This window comes from Microcaecilia unicolor, chromosome 11, assembly GCF_901765095.1.
Source record: "Microcaecilia unicolor chromosome 11, aMicUni1.1, whole genome shotgun sequence".
NCBI lineage: Eukaryota > Metazoa > Chordata > Amphibia > Gymnophiona > Siphonopidae > Microcaecilia > Microcaecilia unicolor.
The window spans coordinates 203,307,301-203,322,654 of NC_044041.1; the positions used below are offsets into that span (position 1 = coordinate 203,307,301).

The 15,354-nt window shown below is 42.9% G+C and overlaps 1 protein-coding gene across 3 annotated transcripts in view; it reads left to right on the forward strand.

The window, feature by feature from the left end:
- Positions 1–13,413, forward strand: part of LOC115480038 (interferon alpha-inducible protein 27-like protein 2A) — a 62,587-nt gene extending 49,174 nt beyond the window's left edge. For all 3 annotated transcript variants that reach the window (XM_030218440.1, XM_030218439.1, XM_030218438.1), the window contains exons 4-5: positions 2,739–2,900; positions 12,211–13,413. In XM_030218440.1, coding sequence (XP_030074300.1) covers positions 2,739–2,900; positions 12,211–12,308 — 260 coding nt within the window. In that variant the 3' untranslated portion in view covers positions 12,309–13,413. The remainder of the gene's footprint in view (positions 1–2,738; positions 2,901–12,210) is intronic.
- Positions 13,414–15,354: the final 1,941 nt, after the last annotated feature.

Consider the following 15,354-nt stretch of genomic DNA (forward strand, 5'->3'; position numbering starts at 1 on the left):
TGAATCTTTGTGGTGGGGGGGGGGGGGGGGTTATTACTCTGTCACGCACACACACTCGCAAATTCACTCTCTCTCACATAGTCATCTTACACCCACCCACTCTCTCAAACATACACACTCCGAGGAAAACCTTGCTAATGCCCGTTTAATTTGTGTCTGAAACGGGCCTTTTCTACTAGTGGATATATAAAACAGGCTAGCAAGAACAATTTATTCACTAAACATTAAGGTATATAAATATATAACAATCTTGTAATCATATACTACTCCTCTCTTGTACGTTCACATGCATCCAAAATAAATATTGCTTTTTGGAAGAAAGATTTTTAAATGGAGCTCAGTTCACATATCAGTCTGATAATGTTATTACCACTGGCTGAGTCAAGAACCGTCATTGCACTGCCCCTGTTCTTTTTATTCTGCATACAGCCAGTCAAATCTATCTTGCACATCGCAGTGTTAAACCTCTGCATAACCAGCTGCCTTCATATTGCTATAAACTATAGCTACATATATCTCCAAAGCACGGGAAATACTTCATATGTTAATGGATTGCAATATCTTTTAAGGCAAGTCACTGTGTTTATTTTTGAAACAACCTCCAACTGAGGTAATGTGATGATTAACTGGTATGCAAATAATATGATGTGGAGCAGTCAAAAAAAAAAATCACTCAGTCCAGATCCATCACCATGTGTCCATAATACTGCTTCTTTTATAAATATCATACATTTGTTTCCTCTACTGAGTTTCATAAAACTGCCTCAGGTGAAAATAACTAGTGGAGGAGTGGCCTAGTGGTTAGGGTGGTGGACTTTGGTCCTGGGGAACTGAGTTGGATTCCCACTTCAGGCACAGGCAGCTCCTTGTGACTCTGGGCAAGTCACTCAACCCTCCATTGCCCCATGTAAGCCGCATTGAGCCTGCCATGAGTGGGAAAGCGCGGGGTACAAATGTAACAAAAATAAAATAGATACTATTGGAGATTCTACATGGAATGTTGCTACTATTGGAGATTCTACATGGAATGTTGCTATTCCACTAGCAACATTCCATGTAGAAGGCTGCGCAGGCTTCTGTTTCTGTGAGTCTGACGTCCTGCACGTACGTGCAGGACGTCAGACTCACAGAAGCAGAAGCCTGCACGGCAGCCACATTGGTGATCTGCAAGGGCCGACTTCTACATGGAATGTTGCTAGTGGAATAGCAGCATTCCATGTAGAATCTCAAATAGTAGCAACAGTGGAGGAGCGGCCTAGTGGTTAGGGTAGTGGACTTTGGTCCCGGGGAACTGAGGAACTGAGTTGGATTCCCACTTCAGGCACAGGCAGCTCCTTGTGACTCTGGGCAAGTCACTCAACCCTCCATTGCCCCATGTAAGCCACATTGAGCCTGCCATGAGTGGGAAAGCGCAGGGTACAAATGTAACAAAAATAAAATAGATACTATTGGAGATTCTACATGGAATGTTGCTACTATTGGAGATTCTACATGGAATGTTGCTATTCCACTAGCAACATTCCATGTAGAAGGCTGCGCAGGCTTCTGTTTCTGTGAGTCTGACGTCCTGCACGTACGTGCAGGACGTCAGACTCACAGAAGCAGAAGCCTGCACGGCAGCCACATTGGTGATCTGCAAGGGCCGACTTCTACATGGAATGTTGCTAGTGGAATAGCAACATTCCATGTAGAATCTCAAATAGTAGCAACAGTGGAGGCGTGGCCTAGTGGTTAGGGTGGTGGACTTTGGTCCTGAGGAACTGAGTTTGATTCCCGGCACAGGCAGCTCCTTGTGACTCTGGGCAAGTCACTTAACCCTCCATTGCCCCATGTAAGCCGCATTGAGCCTGCCATGAGTGGGAAAGCGCAGGGTACAAATGTAACAAAAATAAAATAGATACTATTGGAGATTCTACATGGAATGTTGCTACTATTGGAGATTCTACATGGAATGTTGCTATTCCACTAGCAACATTCCATGTAGAAGGCTGTGCAGGCTTCTGTTTCTGTGAGTCAAGCAGAAGCCTGCGCGGCCACATTGCTGATCTGCAAGGGCCGACTTCTACATGGAATGTTGCTAGTGGAATAGCAACATTCCATGTAGAATCTCCAATAGTAGCAACATTCCATGTAGAACCTCAAATAGTAGCAACAGTGGAGGAGTGGCCTAGTGGTTAGGGTGGTGGATTTTAGTCCTGAGGAACTGAGTTCAATTCCCATTTCAGGCACAGGCAGCTCCTTGTGACTCTGGGCAAGTCACTTAACCCTCCATTGCCCCATGTAAACCGCATTGAGCCTGCCATGTGTGGGAAAGCGCGGGGTACAAAAAATAAAAAAGCAACACAGGTAACCAGTGAAGTTGTTTCAAAATTGGGGTTATATATTCAAATATGGAAACACCAAAAACTAACCTAGCAGCTGCATTCTGTGCTCGACCACAAGTAGTCAATTTTTGACAAAAATCATAGCCTGGATAACACTCCTGAAATCTTCTGTACATACATGGGTTTTAATAGATATTATATCCTCAGCATTGGCCCGAGACAACAAATCCTTGACCACCATGTGAATGTATGAGAGTAGTTGTATACGATTACAGGATTGGAGAACCCCAGTAACAGAACCTAATTTTTGCTGCAACTTCTATCGTTATGTATTAAAAACAGTAAAGTAGCAAGTTGTACTTTTTTGATTTTTTTTTTGAGTGAATATAAAAGGCTATTGTTCTTTTGTCTTAGTGACCGCTGTTGTAGGAACTCCAGTTGTTATTGGGATGGTAGGCTTTACATCAGCAGGGATTGCAGCTGGTTCATTAGCTGCGAAAATGATGTCTGCTGCTGCATTGGCCAACGGTGGTGGTGTGGCAGCTGGAGGGACAGTAGCTGTACTTCAATCCATTGGTAAGAATGGCCTCTTCAACTATAGAATATGCAGAGTTTAAAAACAAAACCCAACCACCCTCTTTTTAGACTTATATTGGTGAACCAGAATGAAATGCCCATACCATTATTAAACTTGCTTCAAACACCAAAAAAAAATCTACTCCTAAGGAAGTTCATGGATACTGTGCCACCAAAATAGTAACATAGTAGATGACGGCAGAAAAAGACCTGCATGGTCCATCCAGTCTGCCCAACAAGACAACTCATATGTGCTTTTTGTGTATACCCTACTTTGATTTGTACCTGTGCTCTTCAGGGCACAGACCGTATAAGTCTGCCCAGCACTATCCCTGCCTCCCAACCAACACACCCGCCTCCCACCACCAGCTCTGGCACAGACCATATAAGTCTGCCCTGCCTCCTGATCTCGACTAAGCTCCTGAGGATCCATTCCTTCTGCACAGGATTCCTTTATGCTTATCCCACGCATGTTTGAATACCGTTTTCATTTCCACCTAGTGCTGGGCAGACTTATACGGTCTGTGCCAGAGCCGGTGGTGGGAGGCGGGGATAGTGCTAGGCAGACTTATACAGTCTGTGCCCTGAAGAGCACAGGTACAAATCAAAGTAGGGTATACACAAAAAGCACATATGAGTTGTCTTGTTGGGCAGACTGGATGGACCATGCAGGTCTTTTTCTGCCGTCATCTACTCTGTTACCTAGGTTCCTAGTTACACAGAGACCACTAACCAACTCTTTCAGCGCTAGGAGTAGCCTAGTGGTTAGTGCAGTGGTCTGAGAGCCAGAGGAACTGGGTTCAATTCCCACTGCCACTCCTTATGCCTCTGCACAAGTCACTTAACGTTTTACTGCCCCAGCTACAAAATAAGTACCTGTAATATATGTTAACCACTTTGACTGTAACCACAGAAAGGCAGTATATTCGCTAGAGCTGACCTGATATTCCATTACAATTAGAGGCATGTTTTCAGAGCACTTAGACATGTAAAGCTACATCGTAACCAGTAGAACTTTAAGTCTTAAGTGCTTTGAAAATGAGCCCACATACTTCCTCAGCAGGTTGTTAGACACCTGTCTGTCTTATCACTATGAACAATAAGTGTACAGAACTGGTAAGACTGTACAAGGAAAGGGATGAGATGAACTAACACTACCTTTCAGTGCTTATATAAGATGCCAACCTAAGCCCCATTTAACAACTGTCTGCCACTTAGCCATTTTTCTTTTATAAGCCAATTTTGAAATTTGAAAACAATTTAAAACTAGATGTTCAGGTGTGAGCACTTCAGGTCCTCTATGCAGGAATATGCTGGTTGGGTGCCGTTACTACTGTCAGCATCTCACAGCAGCACATCCTATACTGTCAAATACAACTCAAAGGAGAAATTAGATCTTACCTGCTAATTTGCTTTCCTTTAGTCCCTCCGGACCGGACCAGGATTGGACTGATGGGTTGTGCTCGCCTACCAGCAGGTGGAGACTGAGAAAAACTCTGACTCTAGAGAGCCAATAGGAGCCCTGGCCATGTGACCTTAGCCTCAGTATTTTCTCAGTCTCCCAGCAGGTAGGAAGCGAGCCCATTAGTCTCTCTCTTTCTCTTTTAGAGGTTTACAATAAGAACAACATTGCTACCTCTTCTTCTGTGCCTAGGAATTCTCTGTTAGATGCTGGTCAGGTAGGGACTTCTTTTCCTTTCTTTTACAGCCTCTGGGGGTGTCAAACTCGGATGTCTCCGGGTCCCTCCCCCCTTCCTCCCCATCTCCCATACATAGCTGGGAAGGACTACCCTTTGTTTAGAAAGGTGTATGTCTTTGGGAGAGGCAGCCACTATAGAAAGTTAAATCTTATAAGCATTTTAAGGAGCAAGCTACATCCCCCGGCTTCTAACGAGCAGACAGCTATGTGTTGTTCTATTACTCTTCAGCGGAGTTTTCCCCATTGCTTTAACGAGCAGGCAGCTCTGGTTGCTGTTTTAGGTGTCTATATTATCTAGCTGGTTAAAAAAAAAAAAAAAAAAGAGGCAGCAGTAATTTGGAGGAGTTTAGGTGTAAAAAAAAAAAAACAAAAATTAAAGACAACTTGTCCCCACTGACTGAATGAGCAGACAGCTCCGTTTGATTGCATGGGAATGCTGTGAGTCAGCTGTGTAAAAAAAAAAGAGTAAGCGGCAGCATTTTGTTTTCAGCCCTCTTTGAGTTGAGCTGTATTTTATTTAGCACTGCCGTTTGTGTTCTTCCCTTAGCGGTTTGTTCGGCGGAGCAGGGCTTAAAAAAAAAAAAAAAAAGAGATTTTGGCGCGAATCGGGTACGCGCGTTACCGTCATGTCCGAGAAGCTGAGACGCGCTGTATGCCAGCGTCGGGGATCTCCTCTATAGCCAGGGGACAGCACTGACCCACAGCATCAGTCTGAGGACTTCACGACCAATAAGTCTGATTTTGTCCTGGGGAAAATGGTGAAAACTCCTTTTAAAGAATAAAATTACAGAACACGTAGACAAACATGGTTTAATGGGACAGAGTGAGCATGGATTCAGTTAAGGGAGGTCTCACTTCATGTCTTTGAAAGTATTAATAAACATGTTGATAAAGGTGAACTGGTTAATGTAGAGTAGCTAGATTTTCAGAAAGCTTTTGACAAAGTACCTCATGAGAGACTGAGAAAATGAAGGAGTCACCGGATAGGAGGCAATGTCCTCGTATGGATTAAGAAGCGGTTATTGAACAGAAAAACAAAGGGTACGGTTAAATGGTCATTTTTCTCAAAGGAAGTAGAGTGCCGCAGGGATCTGTACTGGGACCGGCGCTAGTTAACATATTTATAAATGATCTGGCAATCGGACCAAGTGAGATGATTAAATTTGCAGATGACATCAAACTATTAAGTTGTCAAATGCATGCGGATTGTGAAAAGTTAGTGGAAGACTGGGCATCCAAATGGCATACGAAATTTAATGTGTACAAATGCAAAGTGATGCACATTGGGAGGAATAATCCGAATCCTAAGCTAGGGGTCCACTTTAGGAGTCAGCACTCAGGAAAAAGACCTAGGTGTCATTGAAGACAATACGCTGAAATCTTTTGCCCCATGTCATGTGTGGTGATGGCCAAAAAACCAAACGGAATGCTAGGAATCATTAGGAGAGGGATACACACTAAGACCAAAACTATTATAATGCCTCTGTATCACTCCATGGTGCAACCTCGCCTTGAGTATGATGTTCAATTCTGGTTGCTGTATCTAAAAAAAAAGATACAGCAGAATTAGAAAAGGTTCAAAGAAGAGTGACCAAGAGGGGTTGGAACTGCTCCCAAATAAGGAAAGGCTAGAGGTTAGGGCACTTCACCTCAGAAAAGATGGATGAGTTGGGGTACATGAAGGAGGTCTACAAAATCATGGAGGTGACTCGATTTTTCACTTATTCAAAAAAAGTACAAAGACCAGGGAACACTCAATGAAATTGCATGGAAATATTTTTCACTCAAACAATAGTTCAGCTCTGGCACTCGTTGCTGGAGGATGTGTAACAGTGGTTAGCCTATCTGGGTTTAAAAAAGAGTTTGGATAAAAAAAAGTGCATAATCTGTTATTGAGATGGACATGGGGGAAGCTTCTGCTTGTCCTAGGTTTGGTAGCATGGAATGTTGCTGCTATTTGGGTTTTTGTCAGGTACCTGTGACCTGCATTGGCCACTGCAGGAAGCAACATACTAGGCTACACGGACAAGGAGAAATTAGATCTTACCTGCTAATTTGCTTTCCTTTAGTCCCTCCGGACCGGACCAGGATTGGACTGTTGGGTTGTGCCCGCCTACCAGCAGGTGGAGACTGAGAAAAAACTCTGACTCTAGAGAGCCAATAGGAGCCCTGGCCATGTGACCTTAGCCTCAGTATTTGAATAACAAAGCAGAAAAGAAAGAAAGAACTTCTGTGCCGTATGGAATCCTAGCAGCCACAAATTCCTCGGCAAAACCGAGTACTAGAGCTCGCCAGCAACTCTAACCAGAGAAGTGGCATGGCCCATTCGTATTAGAGCTCGCCCGCAACTCTCACCAGAGAAGTGGCATGGCCCATTCATATTAGAGCTCACCAGCAACTCTCACCAGAGAAGTGGCATGACCCATTCATATTAGAGCTCACCAGCAACTCTCACCAGAGAAGTGGTATGACATATTTAAGGCTTTATATATATTCCAGCAACTGAACTCACCAGCAACTCTCACCAGAGAAGTGGTATGACCCATTAAGGTTTTATATATATTCCAGCAACCGAGCTCACCAGCAACCACCAGAGAAGTGGTATGGACCACGCAAAGTCTTTTTTTTTTTTTTTTTAAACATTCCCACGTGTGGTAAAGGAACGAATACACTTCCAAACTTAATAAAAGAATCTAAAGAGTTGATAGAACATGGGAGGGGCCTGGTCCGGAGGGACTAAAGGAAAGCAAATTAGCAGGTAAGATCTAATTTCTCCTTCCTTAGCATCCCTCCGGACCGGACCAGGATTGGACTGTTGGGAAGTACCAAAGCAGTAATCTTACGGGAGGGACAGACATTGAGAATGTGGTAGAATCCCTGAAGACACCCAAACTAGGATGAATACGAAGCCAAAGCTTGACGATCCAAGAACCGCCAATAAACTAAATAGAATGACTACAAAGCAAAAAAGCTGAAGCTGAAAAGTCCAAGCGACGCTGAACATTGTCCCCTACCAAGTGACCGCTATATATTGTCCCCTACCGCATCAGTGCAGCGCAAAGGACAGAGAGACTCGAGAAAAAACGACTGAAAGAAGGATGACAAAGGTAGAAGCAGAGCCGCCTGGCAACAAAAAACTGCAATGAATCTACCTCAGCTGAGAAAGTGGAAACCGAAATCCTGAAGTACAATACTCCAGATATTGTAGACTATTGCTGACCTAGCAACAGATTGGAAGTATGTAAAGCCTGTCAGTGAGAAAGTACCTGATCACTAGAAGCTAAATAGGTAAAAACAAGAATGCAGTTAAATACTATGCAGAAGAAGAAGGTACCTAAATCCTTGCTGCAAACTAGACTGAAAGTCCAAATAAACTGACAGCCGCTGCAGTTACCCAACATGAAAAAAAAAAAAAAACATATCTCAGAGCGCAATTCAACTGAGAGAGAAAGAATCATCTGTAGCTGTTGCCTCTGCAAGCCAATCACCTGAGACTCTTGTCGTAGACCCCAATTAGTGAAAACGGGAATAAATCAACAGTAGACACTTGTTAGTACCTTTCATCTGTTAGAAACATATAGAAGTCCATAAAACACTACACAGTTCCAGGAACAACATGTATAGAATGTTTGTACATTTAGGAATCTAGCCAGGTGCTCATGGTCTGGATTGGCCGTGGACAGAAAGGTGGGCTCAATAGGACCTTTGAGCTTTTCCCAGTGTGGAATTACATATGTACTTATGTAGTAGAACTATAAATATACATATATATTTTCACAGATGCAGCCATCAAAAAACTGTTCACTGTGTATATGCTCCCGGCATACCTGCAGGAAGAATGCTCAATCTCAACCACCAGACCACTAGTGAGAATACAGAGGCCAACTGAGCGGAGGGATTCCATCAGAGATAAATATCTGGATACGAGAGGGCATCTATCTCTGCCGCTGACAAGTCTTTTTAGCAAGAGAGTAAGCGAGGCACATGGAAGGTCAGAGTGAAAAGAAATAGTTGTAGAACTGGGACCTCCCCTTAAGGTACTATCCACTGAGAACTCTTTTTTTTTTTTTTTTTCAATGGTCACGAAATTGACAGAGTGAAAAGCTGCCCAAAAAAGACTACCGAGACTCCAAAGCGAATGAAGAAAAATTCCTTCTTGGGAGCTAGAGAGTAAAATTTTACTCTGCAAAATAGAGCAAGGTAATGGCCGAAGGCCCAAGAACAGCCAGAGAAAACAGAAAGTGGGACGCTTGTAGAGAAGACAAAAACAGTCTGCGCCAACTTGACTAAACAAAGAGAGAAAAAATAGAAACATGCTATGAAATCTAATGAGATCACACGAGAGCTCAAAAGAGAGCTCAAATGAGAGACCTGGCTACATGCACCCCATAACCTAGGGTGTGCCCGAAATGCACCACCCATTGCTTGACCTGACAACTCTGCCAATAAGACTGTCTGTAATGAACCAGACATCTAGGAAATGATGAAACGAGGAGACGTAGTTTCATGAGCGCCGCTGCTACTACGACCATAACTTAAGAAAAAAGTGCGCGGAGCCGACGCAAGACCGAAGAGCAGGGCAAGAAAAATGGTAATGAGGACCTTATCATCCTCGTATCACGGACATTACTCCTCCTATACTGAGATGTACTAAGATGTACCGACCCACATCCATAAGAAATGAATGTGGTACTTGCAACCTGGATTGACCACAACTGAGAACAGGATGCTGGGCTTAATGGACTCTTAGACTTTCCCCGTATGACCATACTCATATACTAATAGCAAAAATGCACAGGAAGTGAAAGAATCCCCTTCCAATTGAAAGGAAGGTCTGGAATGAGAACATATAGAATGAAAATGAAAGGATCACCATATGTTGAGCGTGGACTGAGACACACTGGCCTTTCATTTTACCGGATCTCCCCAAACCTCGTATCATGTCATGCCTCCTTCCTCACTGAGATGTACAGAGATGAACAGACGCACACTCACGAGATATGAATGTGGTATTTGCAATCTGGATTGACCCCATCTGCAAACAGGATGGGGACTCTTGGCCTTTCCCATTATGGCAACACTTATGGCCTTATGGCAAAAAATGCACAGAAAATGAGTGAATCTCCTTCCAAGAGAAAAAAACTCTGGAGAGAGGAAGAATAAAATGAAAGGAATAGACTTGGAAAATACCTATTACGGAAAAGGTGGTGAATTTGTGCCACAGGAGACAAGACTGTACCTGACGTCAAGAAAGCTTGAAACAAGACCCTAAAATCTGTAAGGAAGAGAAAGGGATAGCAGATGTTATGGATGGTCATACTGGACAAAACCAGAATGTTTACCATGTGCCCAGGCTGAATAGATAGAGGAACAAAAATACAAGTAGATGGCATGAGGACCTCCCACTATCCTTAAGTGGGAGAAAATGCAAATTGACCTGATAACTTTACTCCCTAAGTGGACATATATCTTGTAAGTCCTAGAAGAAAACTAAGATAACACATGAGAAACTCCAAGACAGTTGGAAAGTAGAGAAGATGTGAATAAAACATGCCTTCTAAAGCATCTGAGAAAACTGGGTGCTCGGTAGACAGGACTGAGTCTCCTAGAATATGAGAACCATCTGAACCATGTAGCCTATGCAGCTGTCATCTGCTATGCCAAAGAGAACGCATAGCCATGAAAGAAAATTGCTGAAAGGAAGTAAGACCTTATGTCCAGAATTGCAAAGTACACAACAATTGAGTATCAGACAATGTATTTCATTGCACATGGCATCTGAACCATATAGCCTACGCTCTAGAGAACGTTTAAGATCTTAAAACACTGTATAAGAACATAGCCACGGAGGAAAATTTCCTGAAAGGAATTAAGATCTTATGTCCAGCATTGTAAAGTACCAAACAATGGCACCTGAACCAGTTAGCCTATGCCATAGAAAATGTTTGTTAAGTTCTTAAAACACTGTATAACATCATAGCCATGAAGGGAAATGCTTGAAAGGAACTAAGATATTATGGCCAGATTTGTAAAGTACTAATCAATTGACTATTAGACAATGTAGTCCTATTCACCAGGAAATGAGGAAGACACAGAGTGACACACACTGGACCTCCATAAAAACTGCGCTAGACAATAGCAAAGACCTTTCCTCCAAACATCACACACAAGGGAAAGGAATAGGAAAATGGTTATTTTGGAGCTGAGATATAATTTAATTCGCCCCAATGTCTAAAACAGAGAATTCCCGACTGAGCTGCACTTTGAATCGGAGTCTTGCCAAGAACAAAGAAATCGCCAACTGAGCTGCACTTTAATTCACAACATTGCTAGCAACCAAAAAGTCCCCGGCGGAGAAAAAACAGAGGGAAAAACAAAATGAGCGCCATTCGCATCGTAACATTTCGTTTTTTTTTTTTTTTTTAATAGCTTGAAAAATACATGTAAAAATTAATTGCGGGGAAAATATACTACCAATTGCCCCAACTACCGGAGAAACAATATCTCCTTTCCATTGCACAAACAGCCAAACACAGTAAAAGCAGAAAAACGCTGCCGCATCAAGGGAAATTGCAGCTGCAGGCAAAACAATGGCGGCCAAGCACGCCAAAATGAGAAGAATAAAGTTTGGGGGAGAAAACCACTGACCAGACTGACGAAGAAGCAGGAAATCCGTGCCGCTGAAAAACAGATAACCTCCGATGCCGCACAAAACATGGTTTAGCCTCTGGCCCGACAGGAACCGTCAATACAGCTCCCAAGCTATACAGACCTGTCCAAGAGCGAGCACGCGCTTAACAGTTCGCGCCTCTCTTTTATTTTTTTACAACTACCGCCGCTAACAACGCCGGATAGCAGAGGAAAAATAATGAAGATAACAAAAAACCACCGATTAAAGTCACAGACGCTGAGTTTTCACTTTTTTTTTTTTTTTTTTAAATAGCTCCGCCAGAAAAGAAAATAAAGACTCTTCAAACAGAATAAGACAGAAGAGCTACCTGCTCGTTATAAGACTGGGGAAAGCAAAAACTACTTCCTTTAAATTCCTTTCATTTGAATTAATTTTTTAAATTTTCTTTTACTTGATTTAATTCTTTAAAAACAGCTGCCTATTAAAAGTGGCTGCCTCTCAGAGAAAGGGACGGCCCTTCCCTGCTAAGCCAGGGAGATGGGGAGTAAGGGGGGTGGACTCGAGACACCCGAGTTTAACACCCCAGAGGCTGTCAAAGAAAGAAAAGAAACCCTGTCAAGCCTCTAATTAAGATTCCAGGCACAGAAGAAGTATTATAAATATATCTGTAATATCTTATAGAGAAAAAGAGAGAGAGAGAGAGACTAATGGGCTCACTTCCTACCTGCTGGGAGACTGCGAAAATACTGGGGCTAAGGTCACATGGCCAGGGCTCCTATTGGCTCTCTAGAGTCAGAGTTTTTTCTCAGTCTCCACCTGCTGGTAGGCGGGCACAACCCAACAGTCCAATCCTGGTCCGGTCCGGAGGGATGCTAAGGAATGGGTCTGACCCAGTATGGTTGCTGTTTGTTCTTAAGTGTGCCTGCATTTCCCATGCTTCTCTCTAGAGAATAACATCTTGCTAATTTTGCTTCTCACAGGTGCTGCAGGCTTTTCCGTGGCTGCTAAGGCTACCTTAGGTACCATAGGTGCTGGGGCTGGTGCCACTTTGGGAGCTGCACTGAAGAAGCTGTTCTGAAGGAGCCATGAGCAATATACATGTTGCAGATTGGGTAGCTGTCTGCAGAATGAAGACATAAGGCTTGGGGCAGCTGCTTCCTTTTAGAGACTTGAAGGTAGTTGGGGGCAAAATGAAAAAAAAAAGTGCTTAATTTTGGTTTGTTTTGTAAGATAATTCCCTCTTTGTCAGCCTGAGCATATGGTTTTATTTTAAATTATTAAGTCACTGGTTCTAAAACCTATTCCACCTTTCATCAAAGATTCTACAACGATCATATCTAATCTGCAGTAAGACTGATGTGGCTTGGACAAGAACAGTTTCCTTGTGCAGAGAGTAAGATTCTTTTGGCATTTAGCTGACAATCTATGCTTGTTTTCCACAGACTTCAGACCTACCTTGTTTCAATTAAAGTTGTATATGATCTTGGAAACATTACTTACCTCTGCACAATGAACATCACAAGACTATTGAAGCAGGTGTTTTGATGCCAAAACACAGCTGCTGTGTCAAGTCATTTTAATAAAGATTACCCTTTTGAACTAGTCTTCCATGTTTTTTTGAAAGAGTCTATCTACCCTACTCCTTGGACTCTCTCTTGCTCTCAGGTAGGGACCAATCCTTCCTCCACTTTGTGCAGATGCTCAGGCTTACAGTAGTAGTTTCCAAACCTGGTGCTAGATTTTCAGGATACGCACAATGAAGATGCATGAGATTTGCAGGCAGTGAAGGCACTACATGTTAAATCTCTTATGTGCATATTTATTGTGGCTATCCTGCAGACCTGACTGGTTGGGGTGCCTCCAGGAGCAGGTTTGGGAAGCACTCGACTTTGGCCACCTCTCAATCCCAACGCAGTGTCTTCCATCAGTGCCTGTAGATGCAGAACCTTATTTCCCCATACTACCACCATTAGTAGACAAAGAGGCATATTGTCAAAGCACTTAAGGGCCTTTATTAATCTTTTCTCACCAACCCTCCTTCAAAAACAGAATCTTTGTAACGCTTGACAAACAAAATATATAGATGGCTAAATAAGCACCCTGGCCTAATTGCTCAGAAGTCTGAACCCATACCTAATGCACTCCGTCCTTCAAGAATCCCTTATTCACTTAAATCTTTCTTATAATCTTACTTGTTGTGTTTACCTGTCATGAATAAAATATAAATTCTGTTGACCGGGGAATGGTTCATGGATTTGTTTATGTGCTGTAGGTATAGAGTGTCCCCCTGCTCTGCTTTTCTGAATGGGTAGGCACTTTCAACATTTATCACAAGGGAAGCCCTTGTGTTTCCCACCATATTTCTCCTTAGAAAACATTGGAAGGTTGATTTAGCCTAGAAAGATGAACTTATCCAAAAGCAAGGGATCCCTGAAAGTCACCCCTGCAACTGAAATCTTAAGCCAAAGAGATAACCACCAGAAAAACAAGTCTTGAAGGAAAGGTCTTTTTACAGTGGTATAGCTTAAGGGTACAACTGTTAGGATACGAAGAACCAGTTTAAAAGATGCCAGAGAAAAGCTAGCAATCCACCAGAGTGCCCCTGGACTTGACGTGTAACACTAAGAGCTAGCTCTTGAACCCATAGCCGACTTAAGGACCAGCACTTTATTCAATCCCACTGCAGAACCACCAGAAGAGACGAGATGTCTACCTGCAAGGGAAAACAGTCTGACATCATTCCTCTAAGCACAGAAGAGCTCAATTTCCACAGCAAGTATATATATCCAGTGGCTAAGGAGCCTTAAAACCACCAGCAAGTACCTTCTCTTCCCCACTCCACTACTGTGATGAAGTCACTGGTAAAAGATATTTCTCCATCTGATGCAGCATGACATAAATCCATAGGTTTAGCCTGGTGGTAACAAAGCAGCTTTACCATTCTCACCCCACTGCAAATTTAAAAATGAAGGGAGAAAGCAACATTACTTACCTGTCACAGAAGTTCTGGCTACAGCGGAGGCTAGAAGAAGATATGCCCTTTTCCCAGTGGTGACGTCCCAACAGTGCTGGCACAGCCATTTTCCTCTTAAATTTCAGAAAATGTTTTACTGAGCATATAGGGGAATTTCCATCTTTCTACCCCTTCTCAGACCACACCAGTCTATCCAAAATAGGCTACACAGACGTCTGTTAACTTGCCAGGGAGTGAGAAGTATTGTTTGATTTCTTCTAGCTGTAGAGAATAACACATATAAATAACCTAAGCCCAGGGTCTATCCAAGCAAGGTGTGTGTACTGCCTACACAGTCAGTCCCATTCTTCCTGGCCTAGCAAAGATCTACAATTCTACCGCCCCACCCCCACCGGTTCCTTAAAATCACTGCCAGTCTTTGGCCCAGGTGGTGGCACTCATAGGCTGGGTGCAGGGGTCTCTCTCTGAACCATCCCACCTCTCCCTCTGAAGGGCAGGACGGTTCCAAGACAGCCCTAGTGATGGCAGCCTCCAAGTGCTGGGCAAAAAATGGAGGCAATTTTAAGGTAGGGAAGGAAGGAATCTACAGAGCTTTGTGGGGCTGGAAAGCGATGCAACAAGTGGGAAAAGTAGATGCATCTGTTAAAATTCCTGCCAACACTGAGCCATATCAATCTGAACCCAGGGTAACTACACTGCTTTCTCACTGACTTGATAAAGAGAAGATAAGATTAGGCACAGCTGTATTACGTTAGTCTACTAAAAACAAAGGTGTCAGCTCAAACTTGCTTCTTTACAGACAGGTGGACTAACAACCACACTAGTCATAAGACATTAATTTCTCTGCAGAAAAGTTCTAATTACAATATCACCAGTACCATTTGTTTTTTCCTGCCCTCCCAGTTGACAGGGTAGAATTGTCAGAGCTATGTCAAATAAAAAAATATCTAGGGACACGTATCCTAGCACACCTTCCAAGACCTTTCTAGGCACAAAACAGATTCCAGGTTGGTGTTTTTTTTTTTTTGTTAAATTACAAGGAGGTAATCTTTTTATTCCTGCTTGAATTCAGTTCTCACTGCTGTGAATTACAAGTTGGAATGTAGCAGAGTTCATATGTGCTACTACGAGATAAATACTGCCGGGGTAA